Raw genomic sequence first — 22,303 nt, 5'->3', positions numbered from 1 at the left:
GTGTGTGAGTGTGTGTGTTTGAGTGCTCTGTTTACAAAAGTGTTTCATTTTTGTTATGTCTTTTTTCTTTCTTTCTGTGTATTGTTTGGAAGTAGCCTACCAAACAAACTCTCTTAGTATTCTGTAACTTCTCGCGAGATTACAGTTATGTGTCAACGTCGTACGTACTACGTACGTACGTGGCTACAGACCCAAACAGACAGAGGACTCCGCCAGGAATGCATCAGCAAAATGTACAGTGTACCGGTCAATACGTCAAAGACACTCACCAACGTTTAAATCTCTGAGTTTTGCACATGAAGCTTGAGGTGAAGGGCTGAAGGCTAAGCGAAGGCTGCGTTTGAATCACTTATCTGACCTGTTAGTACATTTTCACTGTGTCAGTCTGCAAGAGGCACTTGTTTCTTTATAGGAAGACAGCATGGCAGATATCGAGTCCTCATTTGAATTTAGCTCATCTTTGACCAGCTCTTCGCTGCCTCCCCCACGGACTCGAATCTTTAAAATCATCGTGATCGGTGATTCTGGAGTTGGCAAGACTTGCCTCACCTATAGATTCTGTGCGGGCAAGTTTCCAGACAGGACTGAGGCCACTATCGGGGTGGATTTTCGGGAGAAGGTTATTGAAATAGACGGCGAGAAAATCAAGGTGAGGATGCTTTTAATTTTAGAAGGTTATTGAGTTAATTGACTCCAGTGTGCGTTGATTTAACCCAGTAACCTGACACTATTTTTTTAATGGAACAGAACAGTTTGCACTTGTGTTTTATGTTTTGTATCATATTCGATACACTTAGGGAGAACAAATATTCCTCAATTTTATCCAGAGGCCCAAATTGAGCACAAATATGCAATTTGGAGCAGTTATTTGTATGCACAAAAAGTAAGATGAAGTTCTGATAGCATTTAATGTAAATCAAGCTATGGCCTTGTTTCACAAACAGGGTTTAGATTAAGCCAGGATTGGGCCTTAGCTTAGTATTTAATTGGCTTTTTTAGATGTGCCTTAGGAAAAAAAAACATTACTGGTGTGCATCTTGACACAAAATAATGGCATTGACATATTTTAAGATACGTCAGTGCAAGTTGCTTTCTGTTAAAACAGAAAACCAGAGTTGCATGTGCCACATGTACCACAAACTATCAATCATACCACAGAAGGCATGTAGTAGATTGTGTTGAATCATGTTGGATCATGTTGAAAATGTATAGGCCTTAGAAATTCAGGCATCAAATATGATACAGTTTGAAAGAGAGTAACAAGACAGTGAAATTAAATGCAGGGTTAGACTCGTTAGTGTGTCAATGCATTGGTGTAACAACTTGTTCTTCCCCTATGATGTTCCCAGCTGTCATAGTAGCCTCAGTATAGAGCTCTGTTGCACACTATATGTAATTTCGAAAACGTCTCATGCACAAGACCAACACTTCACCATTCACATAACACCTGCCTGTGTTGTTCGTTCAGGCATGAACCCTGCATTCTCCTGTAACGTTTAAAGAACAGATATGTGTGGTATGATGACATAAGTTGACAGCTAATTGCTCTCCCTTTTCCCCTCTCCAGGTCCAGTTGTGGGACACCGCAGGCCAGGAGCGCTTCCGTAAGAGTATGGTGCAGCACTACTACCGCAACGTCCACGCTGTGGTGTTTGTCTACGACGTCACTAATGCTGCTAGTTTCCGTAGCCTTCCGGCATGGATTGAGGAGTGCCGTCAGCATGCCCTGGGGCAGGAGGTGCCCAGAATCCTGGTCGGCAACAAATGCGACCTGCGCCACGCCGCACAAGTGAGCACTGACGTAGCACAGCAGTTTGCCGATGCACACTCAATGCCTCTGTTCGAGACCTCTGCCAAAAACCCCTACGGAAACGACGATGGCAGTCGGAATAACAGTGACCACGTAGAGGCCATTTTTATGACTGTGGCGCACAAGCTGAAATCTCAAAAGCCGCTGATATTAAGCCAGCCACCTTCCGGATCAGGAGATACTGTCACTCTCAGGAGGCAGGATGAGGAGGACAGGGGAAGTTGGGGCTGTGGTTGTTGGAGGAGCTAATGAAGTACACGTTTAAAGGAGGAGGCACCTCTTTACAGAACGGAGATGACGAAAGGTAAAGCACTTTTTAGAGAAGCAGATTTAGAGGTGCTTTTGTGTTCTCTGTGAAGCGGAACTCCAGGATTGAGGACACAGGAACATTTATTCTCAAGATTTCTTAGTGTGTCTGACGTGCAGAATATGGCCATTATTTAAAGGGTAGACGACTTTAGGAAAACGTTTCTCCAACACTCATCAGAGGCTTTGACAAGTTGCATGTAGGCCAACCTACCTTACATATACAAGCTTCATATGCCACTGCCAAACACTTTCACTAGATTTACCTACTAGTTTAATCGGTTATGCAGTTCCGCAGTGGAATTGAAGGGTGAAATTGTCATACACAAGATGTTGCCTTTTTCATCATATCTTTGAAACGATTTTCTTGCCAAAATTAGATAAACTGTTCTGTTAAATCACTTCAGCCTCCCAGTTGAAACGCCGAATCTGGTTTAGTCTGTGTGTTTGTTGTTTGTTCTCTCATTCTCTCCCACCCACCCACACACATGCAGGCGCTTCCTGTGAAAGTTGGGAGGAAAAAGACAAACCGGCAAACACTCACTAAATGCTGGTTATTTATTATTACAGCTGCTATTAGGTCTTAGAGAAGCGAGGGATGAATTTAAAAATAAAATAAAGCTGATATCCTTGCCTTTCCTAAAAAGTCTTAAAGCCAGTCCATGTCCCACTGCCAGTGTTTTATTTATTGCCAATTTCTTTTTTTATTTTAGCAGTCATTTATCTGAATAAAATCAACTGTACGGAGTTATGCATGTTATCCAGTCCTCCTTGTGAATCGGTTTGAAATTTAGATGTGGTTTAAAAAGACTTTTGGTAAAAAGGGACAGTAATTCACTGACGATATTTACGCCAGTGTCTAAGGTCATGTTTGGTATGTAGTACTGCTTAGTTAGGCAAAATGAAAATGATCTGTACTGTATAATCACAGATTAGTATGATTACCTCATATTATTCATGGCTCTGTGCATGCATTGATCTGAACAAAAGGTCTGATATCTATATTTGAATGTGTAATCTCTTAGTAGTAAAAATATACAGACTCGCTAATGGCTAAATTATCTCTTTCCCTTTGGCCATTTTATTTCCAACACTAATATGCAGCACAGAGTTTAATCCATTACGAAATATCCATTCATGTCTTTAATGTAACAGCACAGCAGGTCCTGTGAAGTGCATGAAAGAATCTCAGGCATGACATGTTTTTTATTTATTTTTATGGGGAATTGCCAAAAAGTGATTTTGCATATGATTTTCAAATATGAATGTGAAGTGGGTTGGTTAAGGGCCAGATTAGCTGATGCGTTCCATTGTTTGATTGGGGTACAGTAGGGGAGCATGTGATTGGCTGAGGAACTGTGCATGGTATGGCCCTTAAATATTGAATGCATAGTAAAGACTTTTTGTGCTTTGTGTTTTGACCCTGGGTGATTACAAAAGGATTATCTCATCATTTATCTGCCAGAAACATCATGAGCATTCATACTTTTTGTAGGTTCATGCTGAATTGATCTCTAGATAAACGCTCTTGGTCTGGGTTGTTTGTCTATTTATGTTTGCATTAACACATTAATAACAGATAACAATGTAACATTTAAGCAGATCTCAAAAGTCCACAGAATGTTACAGATTAAAAATTACAAATGCAGCAAATATATGGAAGATTGTTTAATGTTTTAAGTGACACACTTTATTATTACATGTAGGTTAATTATGGTTTATTATTTTATCAGTGGAAATTATGCATCTTTGCAACCAGTATATGAGCCAATACATGATATCAGGGGTCAACAGTTGATAAAACAGCACCTTGCAATGCCAGAACTCAAGCATGCACAACATATCTTTACTAATCATTTTTCTGATACAACTTAAATCTTCAATGTTGGATAGTGAGTTGAGTGAAAGTGATAGTTAAAGAAATCAACAATATAAACCATCAGTCTACTGTAATCAAAGGAGTGCAAAACAAATCATGCTTGTTTCGGTTTTGATTTTAACAGTTAATGTTTTACTAAGAAATAAAGTCCCACATCTATGAACTTCAGAAGAATGTTGTGCCTTATTTATCCAATTAAAGAGTGTACATGGGAAATCAATTCTTATTAGACTATTAAATTCTTTTTAAAGTAATATACTGAAACGTATCTCAAAAACGATACCGTTTTGCGTTTGAGATAGGTGCCAAAATCAAGTGCATAGTCCAAATGAAATTTCTGGAACTGATTAGTTTTATTAGTCTGAACATCCATTTAAAAGCAATAGGTTGTAGTTTGAGATCCATAAAGAGGCAAATAGAATAGAATTCTTAATTTGTAATAATTGTTTATTGTAAAATATATACAGGTTTATTTATGCAAAAATATCAGTCTATGATGTAAAAAAGTATAAAGCTAAGGCATATGTGTTTAGAAAAAAAACACTAAAATATAATTTAAAATTGATATGGCACTGATAATAACTTAAACATCAAGAAACACATTTAAGTAGAATTGAAACAAGCAAGCTCGATGAAATATTTGATATTTTGCCCAGTCACATACATTAAAAAAAATTATTAAGCTAGTCTGCTATATGGTGGAAGCGTGGAGAGGTCTTGCTGTTCCTGCTCAGGACAGCGATCCATGAATGACACGGGGGAGTTAAAGATTCGCTCTTCTCCATCTGCATGAGAAAAAAATTCAATCTCATTATATTCAGCCACATCCTCACTAACATCATCATAATTGCATACATTGTGGCTCATGTGGCAGATGACTCATGAAATATGATTTTGTTATCTCAGTGTACAAACCCACTTCAACAACATCTCTTGCGTACCTTGCCAAGTGCAAATGAGTTCAGTTGGAGTAACAGGATCATTCTGAGGAACTAGAAAGTCCTGTAAAATACCCAACCATGCAGTGATTAACAGCTCAATACTGTGTATTGTATATTAACTTTTAGATATTGCAATTTTCTTATGAACTTCCTTGTTTTATAAAAGACTTCACCCACCATGCCATTTGAAGAATTGTAGCAGCCACAAAGCGGCAGACTGCGACAGCCAACGTATACAATCAGAGAAGAAAAGAGCAGAGACCCCGTGCAGGCCACCAGAAGGGTGCTGTTTGCGCCCTTTACCATCCGGCTGAGTACAACCCTCTACACAGGACACAGCTACATCAATTATTTCTACATTTTAAGCTGAGGGTATAACATAGCAAATTAAACATGATCTGGTGTGACTGTACCACTTCAGGGATAGGATGGGCATGGAAGATCTCATCATCCTCCTCTCCATAGCTGAGAGTGATGCAAGCATAAACAAAGACAATCACAACAGCAAAAAGCGACACCACAGAGGAGACGATCATGGCGTTTACCTTAAAGTATTAATGAGAGCGTGTTAATATCAACAGGTAGACAACTGTCAGGAAAAATACTTAATAAATTCACAAAAAATGTATTACCAAAATAGGGTTTTTCTTCTGAGATGCAAAAAGGGCAAGTACACCAGGTGCAGCCATAATCTAAAAGAGGAGGGAAGAGTAATATGAGCTTTACAGAATCAGTGCCAATAAGGTGAATGCGTTTCAAGTGGGACACCTAAGCCTAATCTTCTTTATGATTATGTGCATAATCTTCCGTTACTAAAAATCAGTATTAAGTTCATTCTAAACCACTTTCACAGTGGCTCAGTCAGTGGGTAGCACTGTCACCACACAGCAAAAAGGTCCCTGGTTTGAGTCCCAACTGCCAGGAGCCAGGAGGTTTCCCCCACAATCCAAAAACCTGCAGTGTAGGTGAATTGGAGACGCTAAATTGTCCGTATGAATGTGTGAGTGAGTCCCAATTTCTCCCAAACCATGTAATGGGGAGGGTTGGGGAAAGACCTGGCAAGGCAAACTACCCCGGAAAATCATTCATGAACAGTCTCTCGTGTATGGTTGGCGAGAAATGGCCCGAATTGGGCCTAATGAAATGGTTAATAATTAATAAATGGTTAATAAATTAATGAATGAAACCACGTTCAGCAGCAGTGAGAAAAAGAATATCATGTTACGGTTATAATATAGTGAAATGTGATATATTTTGATAGGCATTCAACATAACTCATATTAATTTTTTTTTTTTTACGTGACCCTCTTGAGACTGAACATGTTTGCCAACAATTTTCTGGCAAACTGGGATGGTGCATTATTGGTTAACTGGGGAAGCCATTTTAAAATAAATAAATTGTAAGTGTTAAGCTTTCTCACCAGTCCAGCCCAGAGTGGAGCCCTAGTTTCACTCAGAGTAGTGCTCTTTCGGAAAACTGCGTCCATAAAGCCGCAAACCACGCAAAGCCCCGCGCACGCCACCTGAAGGATGCCGAGGACCACCACACTCTTCTGATTGAAGATGAAATACCTGTAACGGTCCATCTCAGGCCTTCAGCAGGGACAGAAGAATCAAACAGTAGTTTTAGGTCCATAAATATTATTTAAAAGAGACAATTCTTTCACTATTATCATGTCTCTAAACGGAGTTGGATCCTTTATCAAACGTATACTGACTTGACGCAGTAAGTCACTATCGCTTTCCACGTTTGGGTTGATTCTGGAACTACAAAACCACTTCACTAACTTAATTATACTAAACGCTATTCTGAAGCAATGCCAAACACAATTTAAAAGTATAAAATGATTTATAAATTCTTTAAATTAGAATATATCGCGTATTTACCTATGCCGTTTTCCCTTTATCACTTCCGGACCGCTTTGTTAAGAAGAAAGCGGTTGGCCGAGCGTGTCACTCATTTACCTGGCGCGCGCGCAGGTGCAGCACGATGACAGACCACGCCCCCATTGTGTGGACGTTTAAAGCGAGTGTTGACCTGATTACTTTAGCATTAAATATTCCTGCATTTTGGCATAAAGAAAATCCGATTTATATTTTCTACATTTCATAACATCCCTCCTTATCTAATAACTGGGAACGTTGAAAAGATGAGTCAAATGAACTTGTGCTCTATGCTGGAGTTTTATTGATAAATCGTTGTTGGTAGCTTTTGCATAACAAAGGCTGAAGTTCAGATCAGTAGAAAGATTTCTCTTCACCTTGTGCCTCAGATACACTCTGTTCTGTCTTTTCCCAACATACAAATGACAATTTACTTAAATTTTCTTTTGTGGTGTAGATTTTTCATTGTACTCTTGGTATGTGAAAAAACATAAAAATATAACAAATAAATAAAGGGCCTTGTCTGTATAACACTGTACTTCAAGACAACTAGAGCCTATATAAACTTAACTGTAGCTGTTTGTACATGATAATAGAGACAATAACAACAAATTTATATTTTTAGTTTGTGGGGGAAACATGAGCAGAGCAGCAAAAGACACTATATTGGTTTAATACTGCATGGTTAACACAAGTTGTGGTAAAGAGGTTGAATACTTCAAGAAATAGTAACAATAGTCTTTAAAACTTTCCAACTCTACTCCGCTTCATAGATTTTAGTCAAAATGCCTTTAAAATCACTTGCTCTTATTAATGCAACCAACTCAGTCACTAACTGACACATACCAGGTCCTTCCACATTATAGAACAGTAGAACCATAGAATTTTGTTGCTTTGAGCAAGGATTTCACAGTTAAAATACTTGTAAATGGATGAGGATGCCAGAAATCAGTTCAAAGGTGTGATTATTTCAAATTGTTAGCTTGTGATAGTCAAAGGACAAAGTTAGAGTTTCTGGTGGTAGTTGCAGGCTGGGATGGGAGATAATATTTTTTTCAGCAGTGGTGAAAAGGGTCTTAGTAGGTCTCGTCAGCCCCTTTTCCTGACACCCTCTGTTGAAACTCCAGCAATTGTTTTGTGTACCATCCTGGTGCTTCTGGATCAGACTTCCCTGATGGCTCATGGTCATAACCATAAGCAACAGTGAGTTCTTCATCCTTCTCCATGGCACGGATTGTTCGGATGCATTTTATTTGCCCAAAACGAGGATGGACGTATCTGGACAGGTAAAAACAGCTGTTAGTACAATGGTTACATGACTAACCCAATATTGTCGAACAATATGATTAGTTTGTATTGAAATATCCAACAAAATACTACTCCGATTAACATAGAAAAACAAAAGCACATTGTCTCTGTATATTTCTAAAATATACATTCACACTCACGAGTCATATTTGCAATTGGGAGAGAAGGAGTGATTGGCCTTGTGACCTAGAGATGCACAATAATTCTCAGTCAGATTGAAAGGTTCCGGAACATCAATCACAGTGTCCTCATCCAATGAAATAGTGTTCCCATTCAGGGACCAGTCCCGACTGTCCACCTGTTAATTTAAACATTAACAGATTTTAGAATACTTTAAATTTAGCACACCATTCAGCTTTAAAAAATTAAAAAGTATTACATTCTGGCATTGAATAATGTAAAATGGAAACAAACAAACCTCTGAATGTGTAATGCGGACACCATTATAAAAAGCCATCACCGTGTTAGCCTCAGCCTTAGTTTTTGCAAATAGCCCTTCTCCAGCTCCGGAAATAAGTGAAAGTCCCGCATACACACTGTTAAACCAAAAGAAAACCACATTTCAGCTTCAATCAACAAGATGAAAACATAAGGAATAATGTATTAAGACTAGAGAACCAACTGAATCTCCCCCACTGAAATGACAAGACCAGACAATCCATCACTGGAACAAACAAGTACATGTTTTCTGTTCAAAACAAGATTTGATAGCTTGAGGTTTACATGGTTGATCACAGCTTGCACCAACCGTTGACTTTCGTAAGGGTCAGGCAACAGTTTATGGCTGGCGATACATGACGAGGTGGATTTGTCGTAACAGTAAACGGGACCTAAGAGAGTCAGAAAAGAAAGATTATCCTAGAACAATTTTATGCCAAGATGAATGTTTACTAACCAGATTTAGGGCTTTTAATTGGCATCAACGGGTAAACAGTTTCAGATAAAACATATGAGAGTGTAGATAAAAGTACTACTAACTGTCTGGATCAATAGTGAAGTGTGGTCTGCCATTCTCTTGAGTGGTAAGAGTGGCAAGTTGGGCCTCAATCAGTTCTCCATCAACAAATGAGCCATACAGAGCTGTACGCCCATCAGGGTAAACATAAGCCACTGCCTTTCCTGTCATCTCTCCATCTTCATTCACTTCCCCCACCACGCAGGCGCCATCCTTTAGACGACAGAAATGAAAAGAACACTTGGAGCTTTTCAATAGACTGTTCATGTTCCTAATTCAATATGTTATGGAATAATAACAAATGTTCTTGACAGAATTTAACTTGTCCTTTAACATGCTTGATGTAGGGCAAAACAAACCGGGTAGTAGACCCAGCACATGCCACAGCGAATGTTGTCCTTGTACTGGCCCCTGAAGACCGGTTGACCATCTGGATTGAACTCTTGAGCAGGTCCATTGAGCTCGCCGTCTACATAAGTCCCATGTAATGCTCCTCCATCCTCGTAAGTATAAATGCCCTGGCCCTGCAAAGCATCGTCCACATAGAAACCCTCCAGCATACTATAGAGGGGAGAAAAAGGTAATATGCAGGTGAAAAATAATTATATTTATTTATCTGCTATAATTAAATTTATCCAAATAAGCTTTTTAGTATGTAAGTGTAAAAAAAAAAATAGTACACCAAACAGAAGCAAATAGAATCGGGAAAAGGAAATTCCGGAAGTTAATTATCTTTCACACCCTTCAAGACTGCTGGTGATGATGCATGTGCACTCAAAGGGATAGTTCACCAAAAATGAAAATTCTCATAATTTATTCCCCCTTTAAGTTGTTACAAACCTGTATGAATTTCTTTCTTCTGCTGAACACAAAAGAATATATTTTGTAGAATGTCGGTAACCAAACAGTTGATGGGCCCCATTGACTTCCATAATATTGAAAAAATTAAATAAATACTAAGGAAAGTCAATGGGGCCAATCAACTGTTTGGTTACCCATATTATTCAAAATATCTTCTTTTGTGTTCAGCAGAAAAAAAGAAATTCATACAGGTTTGGAACAACTTGAGGGTGAGTAAATGATGACAGTGACAGTAAATGATGACCTATCCCTTTAAATTATATTGAATCACAGTGATATGATTCTAATCTAAACTATATACATAGTTTAGAATACTTTAAATTTAGCACACCATTCAGCTTTAAAAAAAAAGTTGAATGGTGTGCTTCATTAAATGGTGTCAATTCATTAAAACTCTTCTGGGCAGTGATTGGTTCTCCGAAGTCGGCAGCGCAGATACTCAATCTATCGTTCCCCTTCACACAGCGTTATTTTTTTCCATCCCAACCTGGTATAGTTCAGTAAAGCGGGTCATGGCAATTTTCTCTAAGCCTCCTCCTCCCCAGCACCACATGTCTAGATTTGCAACAGCAATTCTCCATAATTTACCAGCAGCATCAGCGTAGATCTAGCAGACCAATCCAACTTACAATTCATTCTTATCAATAAAATCCCATTACAAATCTATTTCGAGAGTCGGAATGATTGAGATAATTAAATCTGAGAGTCTAATCAACAGTGATTAATATTCCATAATTTAAATCATACAGTGAAAATCAATAATAAACTTAACAATGGTGCCAACATACACCACAAGTCTCAAACCTGCCATCAAAAAAGAAGAATTTTCCTTTTCCATTCTTCTCCCCATGAACAAAGTGTCCCTCAAATCTGTCACTGGAGGAGTAGGTCACAGTACAGAAACCATGAGGCTGGTCATCCTCATCCAGTGGCCCTAAAAAGTCATGACATTGTAGTGAGAGAGAAGCAAAATAATAGATTAACGAGTAACTAATACACTCTATACCTAAACCCCCCCCCCACTAATTTTAATGTCCCAGGTTAATAACATCAGTGGATGTTTTTGCTATGTCAAGTATCTAACTGAAGTTCAGTTAAATACTTGACATAGCAAAAACATCCAAAGTGATTGTACACTAATTGATGGAAGTCCAGAGCTGAGACCTGCTGTACACGACTCTGCAGTTCTGGATTGTGTGAACACGACACTTACTTAACCACGTGGCTTGGCTTCAACAATAATTTTACATGCATGCAATTATAAATCCAATACATACGACATTTACAGGCTCCTTAAAAAGATTATATATAAATTGTACAAAGTGTCAGTGAATGTAATAAAATGAAAGATATTTCAAGTGAACATTAGTCTAACTAAGTTACACTTTCTGCTACTGTAGTATCTCCGTTCATGGGATTTCTGAAGGAATCTTTACTTAAGAGCCCTAAGCCGAAATAGGACTCGTTGTCATCTGGGGTTTTTAAAAAGTCCAACGCTTACGGGCCTCGTGTGTTTGACAGCTTGTGTACATACAGAGGACAGCTGTCGGTAGGATAATCTTCGGCGGAATGAGACTGCATAAAAGTTCAGCTTGAGGAGACGACAAAAACAAAGTTACGCACACCGCATCGTTTGTGAATACGCTTGTCGTACCTTCCACCACTTCTTCCATATTGTCATCATCGCTGTCCATGTTTGTGCTTCCTCTGTGGTTTATTAGAGGTAAAGCAAGCTGTTTCTATATTTGCCTGGCTGTCGCGGAAGCTTCAGCAGCGCAGAGCTCACAGTTCCCGGCGCACAGTGTCTGACATCATCAACGTCGTCGAGCGCCCAGCACTGATTTCTCACAAGAGCGCTGTGCTCTTGCGTTGGGAAGTCTGAATCATTTTAGCGAATCGGTTCACTCGGACAATTCGCTTACTTTAACTGGTTAACCGTTCTCAAACGTATTTGTCAGCTGATGCGGACGAAACCGTAGGCTGACATTGTGGTTGTGCTTTTTGTTGTGAAATACTGTTTTAGGCAACTCCCAAATAAAATCCTCAGATGACTCTTCGAACGAATCATTAAAAAACACTGTTTGTGTTCAATAGGTAGTACAGGCTCTCTAAAAAAACCCCACCTAAATTACTTATTGTGTTGGCTTTGTAAATTTTAATCGAATGGAAGTAGATCAAAGGTCCACGCGACATATGCAATCCTTTCTTCTTATTCCCAACTCATACTGCTATTTGTCTGGAAAGGCGATGCGCAGACATGAATCATTCATGATGCAACACCCTTTGCAGACCAGTAGCCTACTTCCTGATCTTAAAAACAGGAGGTGATCTGCAACAGGCGGATACACGGACCTAATTTCACATCTCTGTGGCTAGACTTTATCAAAAAAGGAGCTGTTTCGAACCACAAATATGACTTCGGATCTGCCAGTTCTCCTCGCAGCAGTGTCAATGCTATCTGCTCTCCACATGGGTAAGTAAGTTAGTTTATCTTCTGCACCATCAAAAACACAAACGTGCACTGCACTGCAAGTGGACTATTGAATCGTGTTAGTTTAGTCGGCCTAATAAAAAAAAAAGACACCCTTAAAAACTCATAAAGGTTGTGTAGTGCTCTGCGGTAAATAGGTCTTTGGAGATTAAAATAAATTATTGATGGTAAAATAAAGGTTTCTTTAAAACATTGATCATTTTACTATTTGATGTATGTAGAACAGAATTAAATAACTATCTGGAACTTAAAAAGACTGTAAAAGCTTTATTTCTATTGGAGTAAACATAATCTGTTACATTTCAAATGGTTTAATACATTTAAAGTTTTTAAAGATGCGTTGTAAAAAAGTAAAAAAAAAAAAAAGTAAACTGTAGAACTTTTGATTTGTCTGGCCAAAATCGGACAAATGTGTAATAAGATCAGGTCAAGGTTTACTGCTAATTAAAATGATGTTCGATTTCAGTGAGCTATTGCAAGATAACTTAATCATTCATAAATAAGAAAGGTTCTATAAATGTTTGTATGATTATCAAGCTAATACTATATATTTGAAATCACATCGACATGTCAGATATGTATCATTCATTTTTTTATTTGTTATAATGTGGTAAAATGGTGTGGCTGAATAATAGTGATTGAATATCTTAGCATTTCAGGCAAGACGTGTAGGGTGGTCGAGGATGAAGCATAAAATTATGCCACCCATTGTTACTGGACCACCTGAGTTTGAAAGGACATTTCGTGCACAGTAAGATCAAAGATCTTTACAGCCAAACTACTTCATTGATGCCTCTCATACTTCACACACTTCTCACTCACACACTTTCATTCATTAACAATCAAATATGAAATCTACTTTGATTGGCAAGTTGTAACAAATATGTCTTTCCACCATTTCTTTAGCCAGAATAGTGTAGAGTTTTATTCCATTTTCCTGGTGGTATTGTGGATCTCTGGCATCTTTTGCAATGAAGGTATGTTAATACATAGTATATTATTTCTATAATTATGTACATTGTATATTTATTTACAACAATGATATAGTTACACAGAATTTATGGTGTATAAATAAAAATAAGAAACCATTTTATAACTTATGAAAAGGTCTTCATTTTCCCCTTTTTATAGTGCTTGCTGCTCTTGGAGGAATCATGTATATTGTGGGCAGGGAGATGTACTTTACTGGCTATATCAGTGAATCCAAAAAAAGGTGATAATCAAAAGATTTTTAATAAATTTGTTTATATAATATTATTTATATTCTTTTAAGTAGTGTCAAGTCGTAATATATTACAGCCCATTCTTGCTTTTGTTTCTAGGTTGCGAGGGTTTTACTTGATACTGTGTGTCCTGTTATTCCTAACTGTGATGGCTACCATTGGAATCATTCAATCATTTTTGGACAAATATCTCAACATCAGACTTTTCTAAAGACTTTGATTCTTAATTTGAAAAAAGAAAACTGTTTGCATTCATTTATCAAACAAAAGGCATTATGTAAAATGTATACATATTTTATGCATGTTTCAGGTATACTTGATTTTTTGTGTCAGCTCTCCTTCTAAGATTTACATTATAATTTAGAGGATCTACTCACCACTTAATTCCTACTATTCGTTTGTTGAAAATGCGGTCTTTAGTGGACATCATGTGAATTAAAATGCTGGAATGCAGTGAATTTCTCAACAGGGAGAGTTAGAACGCAGACCTGGTCATACAATTACAAGACTAGAAACCTAGGAAAACAATAAACTTCATTGATTTGATTGAAATGATTATTGCTGCTTGTAGAGTTTACTTGATTAAAATGAGTTAAAGGAACACTAAACACTGTGTTAGTACTTAATGTTATTCTGTTCAATCCATTTAAATATGTAATGTTACTTAATCTATTTGTGTTAGGACTACCTAAAGCATTTTTGTTGCAGTAACTGAAACTAGACAGTGGTCTAAAACTTTTATTTTTATTTTTATTTTTACGTGTATCAGAGTAAAGGGAAATATCTTTGTTAGGGTTAGGTGTGTGATATTTAAAAGAGTTTCTGTTATGTTGAAGTTTGTGGTTACCATTGTGCTGAAGAATAGGTGGGTGGGTTGTGGGTGGCACATGAGTAAAAACTAATATACTTATATATTACTCAATGAGCAGTAGCTGTACCAATTCTATTGTAGTGACAAGTAACCTACTTGTTGGAATGTGATGTATAAGATACAAAAACAGTTTAAGATACAATGACAATCAAGACTTAAAGGGATAGTTCACCCCAAAATGAAAATTCTGTCAGTAAAATTTACTCACCCTCCTGTTGTTCCAACCCGTAAGACTTTCGTTCATCTTCGGAACACAAATTAAGATATTTTTGATTAAATCTGAGAGCTGTCTCACCCCTCCATAGGCTTCTAAGGGATCGAAACTTGATGGCCCAGAAAAGTTAAAGACATCGTTAAAATAGTCCAAGTGACTACAGTGGCTCTATCTTTAAGTTTATCAAGCGACGAGAATTATTTTTGTGCGCAAAAAACAAACAAAAATAACGTCTTTATTCAACTATTCATTTCCTTCTCTGTGGGCCTTGAGATTTCACGTAGTGTAACTGCGCAAAGCTTCTGTATTGTACGTCACACGTAGACTCACTATTGCGCAGTTACACTACGTGAAATTTGACCCACAGAGAAGGAAATGAATAGTTGAGTAAAGTCGTTATTTTTGTTTGTTTTTTGCCTTTATTTATAGTCACTTTATTTCACTAGTTCTTTTGCCCATATAATCTTTAAGCTAATAAGGTAAAGCATATTTGGCTTGCTGTCTGCAGTGGAGGGGCTCGAGGAAGCAGCTTTAACTGGAGCTTATATATACCCCCCAGTGGGACTACTAATGCTTGGATGATGAGTATGGTAGCAAGATGCCTGAATTATATTTGTGGAGGTGGAGGGATGCTAAAACAGCTGATGCCAGAGCAAGGTGAGCGGCTGCTATGCTCCAGCAGTTAATTGAAAGATTAGATGGGTTTACTCCTCCTTACTTGGGAACTTCACTAAGTAGAATAAAATTTAGAAACAGACTGCTACATTCTCAAGTTTGTCTTTATTCCCTAATGGTACAGCAACACAAATAGTGAAACTACATGAATGCAGAAAAATAATTAGAATAAATTAAAAAATACTGTCAAGAAATCACATTTTCATGTATTATAGCATTCATCAAAGCATTGACTTAATGACATAAACTACTTTAACTGTACTTAAAAATGCATTGTCAAAATAATTGTACATGTACATTTTTCATGTACACCTTAGAACAGCATAAGTACCATCAGTATTGACCAAAGAGAAATTGTTGTGGTGGAGGAGCGATGAGAAAAAGAAAGTCATGGCTTGACACGTTTTATAATAACAGGACACTTTCCTGTGTTTCCTGCTTTGTCCAGCACAGAAACCTCCACATCTTCAAGGCAGCAGATCCCAGAATAATGCAAAAGGGTTCCATTGTAGCCATTTTCATCTAGTCTATCATATTGAGTTAATTAGCTAAAAAGCCCCACCAAAGGAAGAAACAAAGGTGTGATCGATTCCTGAACCAGCTCCATCTGTCATGATATAGGTCACTTCCATAATTGTATTTCCACATGATAAAAGACAGTCTGAAGTGGCATTTACCACATGGCACACTGGTGGAGTAAAATCAGTGACCTGAACAGAAACTAAATGTTATTTGTTTCAATGTGTGCCCAGACATTTTAGAAATCCCGACCAGCTGATGTTTTACGGCCATGTCAGGAATAAAGAGTAGACCTATGTATGGTAGGCCTAAATAGCTAAGTAAAGTTAATGGACATAAACCGTGATATAAGATTTTGGCCATATTGCCCATCTCTAAGTCATTTCCTGTGACACCTGTAATTTAAGTCACGTCCACAAACCTCTTGTGTAGTGTTTGGTCACACCACAAGGTGTCACTGTGGCCTCAAAGCTTCAGCCACTCTGAGCTCGATTGCTATGTCTGAGGTAAAACACGCCCCCCTCATTAGCATACAGACCAATAAATGAAAAAATAAATAAATGTGGGGAAATATATAATTATAGAAATAGGGAAATAAAAGTATAAATAGTCATTTATCTTTGTTTTGTTTTTTTACATTTCTTCGCATATTCATTTATTTATTTATTTTTTAATTTTTATAGATTTGGTCCTCCATAGAGAGGTCCCTATAGTAAAAAAAAAAAAAAGTATACCAAAATGTATTCAAAATACGTTTATTTCATACTAAGTATATACTACAAATCCATTAATATATTTACTGAAAAATCACTTGACAGTGATAGGGCCTACAAATATTATAATTAAAATGTATTTGGGACATTCTGAATTACTCGAATGCTATTTCCAACTTCACTGTATTATGAATAGGGTGTAAGGTAAAGCTTGTTGGTCTGCAACAATAACAGGTAATAGCCTAAATCACTTTTCATAAGAGATCTTTGACTTCATAAGTGATTTTCTATTTAATTTGTCATTTTTAGGCCTATGGTAATCAATAAAATATTCAAACAAAAATAGAATTGCACACTATATTCTTGTAACCTAATAAAAAGGCATCAGTTGCCTATAATACATGCCATCCAGTTGCATTGTAGTACTTAAGAAAAAAGTAATTGACTTAACAAAGAGCACCTGTCTGTTATTTTTTACTTACTGCTATAAATGATGAAACCTCCAATGGAAAGTGAAGTCTCAGGTAGCAGATCTGTGTCCTTTCTGAATTATTTTGTTGAGATGTTTCAGTCCTGAAACGTAACTTGCACAACACAGAAACTTCAAATCAATACTAAAGCTGTTGTCAATGTTTAACACGTTCAGACTCTGTGTTCATTCCAACAAATCACACTTTCAATGGTGTTTTAGAGTGTATAGTAAGCCTATTATTAGAGTCAGTGCATGCTGCTAAGTAAATCTATGAGTTGCTCCTAGAAATTAACATTAAATATTATTCCCAAGTCCAGGTTGATACGCTTTCCGCTTAATTTTTCAATAGGGTTTAGGTCAGGGAACTGGGATGGCCATGGCCATGGCAGAGGATTTTTTTCTTGATACACTCCCAAACAACTTGTTGTGATGTAGGTGCTATGTTGGACATTATTTTGTGCTGTTTTATTGACTTTCTAATTTGTGAATCTCAACCATCTTTTGCAAAAATTAACTATTAACTATTCTAGCCTACTCCTGGCTTAATTTATAAACAGTAGGATAACCATATTCATCTGCAGTCATAGTCATGTAGAGCCGAAGCACAACCAAAAGAATGTTCTTCCACAAAATGCATGCAGTTTTGTTTTAAACCGCTGGTCAGCTAGACTAGAGGACCAAAAGTTACTTTACCATAACTAAATAATGCATTATAGGACCTAAATTAGCTTTATTGATATTAAATAATAACATAAGGTTTAGTTTTGATGATGTTAATTAAATAGTTAATGTTTTTTTTTTTTAAGACAAGAAATGGTCACATCCTTATCACAAAAATCAATAAAAGATCTTTGTATAAATAAACTAAGCGACCATGCACTTGCTTTTGTAAACCTTGCCAGGACCATCAGGTCAAGGTTGCTAAATGAAGTTATGTTTGACTTTTTCCTGCTATTTAATAAAGATTTTTTTTGTTCTTTAGTTTACTTTATCTGTGAAACTCTTCAAACAATCAATCAATCAGAGGACACAGAAAAACTTAGCCGGGCTTGGCCACTTGGAGGCGCTATAACCCAATAAAACATAAACATTTACTCCAAAAACGAAAAGTTGCATGCAGTAGGCCTATCTTAATCCAAGAGGGCAGTCATGTCTCTTAACATCATTCAATTAGCCTATGTTTGGATGATGTTTCAATTATGTTTGGACAAATATCACAATATCAGACGCAGCTGGTCATGTGTGTGATGCGTGACGTACAACCTAGAAGCTTTGCATAGTTTCACTACGTGAAATATCACGAGAAGGAAATGATTAGTTGAATAAAGTCGTAATTTTTGTTTGTTTTTTTTGCGCACAAAAAGTATTCTCGTCGCTTGATAAACTTAAGGTTGAGCCACTATAGTCACTCGGACTATTTTAACGATGTCTTTCATAACTTTTGGACCGGTCAGTTTCGATCCCTTAAGAAGCCTATGGAGGAGTGATCCAGCTCTCAGATTTAATCAAAAATATCTTAATTTGTGTTCCGAAGATGAACGAAAGTCTTGCGGGGTTGGAACAACATGAGGGTGAGTAATTACTGACAGAATTTTCATTTTTGGGTGAACTATCCCTTAAAGGGCTTTGTTGCAACCTGAGGGTTGTTCCATAGAACAAGATTAAAATACAAGTCAGGCTTATTTTGGTAAGTCAGACTTATTGTCGGTTGATTCTGTTTCATAAAGCAAACTTAAAATAGTTCAAACTCAGTTACTCTTGCAACTTATGCTGGGAAACTAACCTGGTCCAGGGCAAGGTAACTGTCAGGCTAAGCCTGAGTTGTTACACAATGATATTACCAATGACACTCTCGCATACCATTATTTGATCAGTCCAAAAATAAATATACAGTATACAGAAAATCAACTTAAATAAGGCTACAATGATGTAAGATTTAATTAGATTGTTTTAAAAATGTATGAATACATTTCTCTCTGGTTTTATTATCCTATTTGATTAACCCATTACAATAGTCACTTTACAGTTATTGCTATATAATAAAATACACATAAGCCTACTTGTAGGTTTAAAATTCTAAATAAGGCACATCTAATGTGCAACAACAAATATTTTAGCTATATATATACACTCACCGGCCACTTTATTAGGTACCCCATGCTAGTAACGGGTTGGACCCCCTTTTGCCTTCAGAACTGCCTCAATTCTTCGTGGCATGTATTCAACAAGGTGCTGGAAGCATTCCTCAGGGAGTTTGGTCCATATTGACATGATGGCATCACACAGTTGCCGCAGATTTGTCGGCTGCACATCCATGATGCGAATCTCCCGTTCCACCACATCCCAAAGATGCTCTATTGGGTTGAGATCTGGTGACTGTGGAGGCCATTTTAGTACAGTGAACTCATTGTCATGTTCAAGAAACCAATTTGAAATGATTAGAGCTTTGTGACATGGTGGAAGTAGCCATCAGAGGATGGGTACATGGTGGCCATAAAGGGATGGACATGGTCAGAAACAATGCTCAGGTAGGCCGTGGCATTTAAACGATGCCCAATTGGCACTAAGGGGCCTAAAGTGTGCCAGGAAAACATCCCCCACACCATTACACCACCACCACCAGCCTGCACAGTGGTAACAAGGCATGATGGTTCCATGTTCTCATTCTGTTTACGCCAAATTCTGACTCTAACATCTGAATGTCTCAACAGAAATCGAGACTCATCAGACCAGGCAACATTTTTCCAGTCTTCAACTGTTCAATTTTGGTGAGCTCTTGCAAATTGTAGCCTCTTTTTCCTATTTGTAGTGGAGATGAGTGGTACCCGGTGGAGTCTTCTGCTGTTGTAGCCCATCCGCCTCAAGGTTGTGCGTGTTGTGGCTTCACAAATGCTTTGCTGCATACCTCGGTTGTAACGAGTGGTTATTTCAGTCACTGTTGCCCTTCTATCAGCTCGAACCAGTCTGGCCATTCTCCTCTGACCTCTGGCATCAACAAGGCATTTCCGCCCACAGAACTGCCGCTCACTGGATGTTTTTTCTTTTTCGGACCATTCTCTGTAAACCCTAGAGATGGTTGTGCGTGAAAATCCCAGTAGATTAGCAGTTTCTGAAATACTCAGACCAGCCCTTCTGGCACCAACAATCATGCCACGTTCAAAGTCACTCAAATCACCTTTCTTCCCCATACTGATGCTCGGTTTGAACTGCAGGAGATTGTCTTGACCATGTCTACATGCCTAAATGCACTGAGTTGCCACCATGTGATTGGCTGCTTAGAAATTAAGTGTTAACGAGCAGTTGGACAGGTGTACCTAATAAAGTGGCCGGTGAGTGTATATATAGAAACCGCGTTAGCATTTGTTAGGTTCATTCAAGTCAGGTGTTAGAGTTTAATCCCCGCTTTTCTTAATGCCTTTTATGAAACAGGCCTCAGGTTCTCTAACGTAAGATATACTTTTGGTTATTTGGCACTTTATGAAGTAGAATAATCATTATTGTTCATGTAGCCTACATTTTCATGTTTTTTCCCCCAGTGCTATATTATTTAAATTGCATGTGTAAATGAAGTGAGCAAAGTGCACCCTTAGAGCAGCTTTGATTAAAGTGCCATCAGTATTAAACTTGATCAAAGAGAGATGGTTGTGGTGGAGCAACTGGATGTGGGACGGACAGTCATTAGATTGACTAGGTGTAACACGTTTTATAATAACAGGCCACGTTCCCCTGTTTCCTGCTTTGTCCTCCACCAAAACGTCCACATCTTCAAGGCAGCAGATCCCAGAATAATGCAAAAGGGTTGCATTGTAGCCATTTTCATCTAGACCATCATATCAGAGTAACCTTGCTAAAACTCGAACCAAAGCTAACAATGTGGACATGATCGATTCCTGAACCATGACGTAAGTCACTTCCATGATTGTATTTACATGTTAAAAGACAGTCTGAACTCTCATTTACCACACGGCACACTGGTGGAGTAAAATCTGTTAACTAAAAAGGAAAGAACTGTTTTTAAATAGCATTGCAACTTTATGTGTAATTTAAAAAAGCAAAATTATATAATCTATTATTAGCAGTAACTAGAAAGAGTTGAGATGCACATTTTATAGCAGTTCACAGTAGCCTTGAAAAGGATTTATGTTTTTCAGATGTATGAAGAAGGTAATCAGCATGCATCAGCACAAATCAAATGAGACACTTACATCTCTTCGTTCTCTCTCTACATGCATCTTTCATTACTTTATTCTCACTGATGACATCATGGTGTGGAAAAGCTTGTGACCATCCAATCAGCATTAGGAGAAAGACTAGCGGCTTTGCCATCGGATCCATTCTAAACAACTGTGGAGAGGTTTCTTTTTAAATTGATTAAAGTTTAGTTTACATTCCACATAGGCTATGTTCATTAAAATTTACGTGCCATAAATTGCAATATTTATGTAACGATCACCAGTGAGAGTGCCCTGGATAACCATCAGAGGGCACTCCAACCCGGAGAATCACCATACTCCATTCCCCATAATCCTTTGCCCAGACCATCATCCATTATCACATTCACCTGTCTCATTATCCTGTTTAGCTCACACTATAAAAGCCTGGTTCATGGTCTCTGCAAAGTCTTGTTAGTTGTTGAGTGTTGCACTGCAATTCCAAGCATTCTCCTGGTTTTCTTTATCTTGGTTTTTTATCTTCTGTCCAGTTTTCTTGGTTTCCTCTGTTTTTGCCTGTACCCTGTTATTGTTTAGACTGATTACCTGGTGTTTATGACCTTTGGCTGTTTTCGACTACGATTGTGGATTACCCTTTCAGTAAAACTGCATTTGGATCCTCAACCTTCTTGTCTCGGAGCAGTTTGTAACAATTTAGCTGAAAATAGCTGACTAAAACCGCTCAATGTAAACCACCTGTCTGTTTTTTACTTACTGTTTAAGTGACGAATCATCAATGAAAACTAAGATTATTCACCTCAGTTTAGGTCCCCGTCCTTTCTGAATTTGTTTGCTGAGATGTGCCAATCCTTTATATATAGGCTACTAAACCCTCAGACACACCTAAGCACACTCACACAGAGGTTTACATATTCATAACCAATCAGTGGAACATATTTAAGAATTTTCACAATATGCTGTGAATGTTTAATCTGTTCAGACTCCAATGGATAACCCTTTCCCTGGTGCT

The 22,303-nt window shown here is 37.7% G+C and overlaps 4 protein-coding genes across 5 annotated transcripts; 2 read left to right on the top strand and 2 right to left on the bottom strand.

Moving 5' to 3' along the window:
• Positions 1–173: 173 nt before the first annotated feature.
• On the top strand, positions 174–2,416 carry rab33ba (RAB33B, member RAS oncogene family a). The gene is made up of 2 exons (XM_056257270.1): positions 174–649; positions 1,568–2,416. Exons 1-2 carry the CDS (start codon positions 422–424, stop codon positions 2,057–2,059), a joined length of 720 nt encoding a protein of 239 aa, XP_056113245.1. The 5' UTR covers positions 174–421; the 3' UTR covers positions 2,060–2,416.
• Positions 2,417–4,635: 2,219 nt separating this feature from the next.
• zgc:113425 (uncharacterized protein LOC541425 homolog) lies at positions 4,636–6,895 on the bottom strand. The gene is made up of 7 exons (XM_056257271.1): positions 6,824–6,895; positions 6,358–6,529; positions 5,569–5,628; positions 5,350–5,481; positions 5,114–5,260; positions 4,937–4,997; positions 4,636–4,780 (listed from the first exon to the last, which is right to left on the bottom strand). The coding sequence occupies exons 2-7, from the start codon at positions 6,520–6,522 to the stop codon at positions 4,674–4,676; spliced, it is 672 nt and encodes a 223-aa protein (XP_056113246.1). The 5' UTR covers positions 6,523–6,529; positions 6,824–6,895; the 3' UTR covers positions 4,636–4,673.
• A 206-nt stretch (positions 6,896–7,101) lies between these two features.
• setd7 (SET domain containing 7, histone lysine methyltransferase) lies at positions 7,102–11,721 on the bottom strand. Of its 2 annotated transcripts, XM_056257268.1 has the most exons (8): positions 11,599–11,718; positions 10,749–10,878; positions 9,443–9,644; positions 9,107–9,296; positions 8,877–8,958; positions 8,547–8,664; positions 8,269–8,426; positions 7,102–8,098 (listed from the first exon to the last, which is right to left on the bottom strand). In XM_056257268.1, exons 1-8 carry the CDS (start codon positions 11,636–11,638, stop codon positions 7,897–7,899), a joined length of 1,122 nt encoding a protein of 373 aa, XP_056113243.1. In that variant the 5' UTR covers positions 11,639–11,718; the 3' UTR covers positions 7,102–7,896. The 2 variants fall into 2 exon arrangements, 1 of the variants encoding a protein (XP_056113243.1); XR_008807600.1 differs by lacking the exon at positions 7,102–8,098 and having other exon boundaries at positions 8,292–8,426; positions 8,852–8,958; positions 11,599–11,721.
• A 511-nt stretch (positions 11,722–12,232) lies between these two features.
• mgst2 (microsomal glutathione S-transferase 2) lies at positions 12,233–13,900 on the top strand. Its single transcript, XM_056257221.1, has 5 exons — positions 12,233–12,417; positions 13,087–13,186; positions 13,342–13,412; positions 13,567–13,648; positions 13,758–13,900. Exons 1-5 carry the CDS (start codon positions 12,357–12,359, stop codon positions 13,867–13,869), a joined length of 426 nt encoding a protein of 141 aa, XP_056113196.1. The 5' UTR covers positions 12,233–12,356; the 3' UTR covers positions 13,870–13,900.
• Positions 13,901–22,303: the final 8,403 nt, after the last annotated feature.

Source organism: Rhinichthys klamathensis, unplaced genomic scaffold (assembly GCF_029890125.1).
Source record: "Rhinichthys klamathensis goyatoka isolate OS25496 unplaced genomic scaffold, OSU_Roscu_1.1 h1tg000136l_1, whole genome shotgun sequence".
Classification (NCBI taxonomy): domain Eukaryota; kingdom Metazoa; phylum Chordata; class Actinopteri; order Cypriniformes; family Leuciscidae; genus Rhinichthys; species Rhinichthys klamathensis.
Note: the sequence above shows the minus strand (reverse complement) of the source record. Positions and strands in the feature narration are given on the sequence as shown.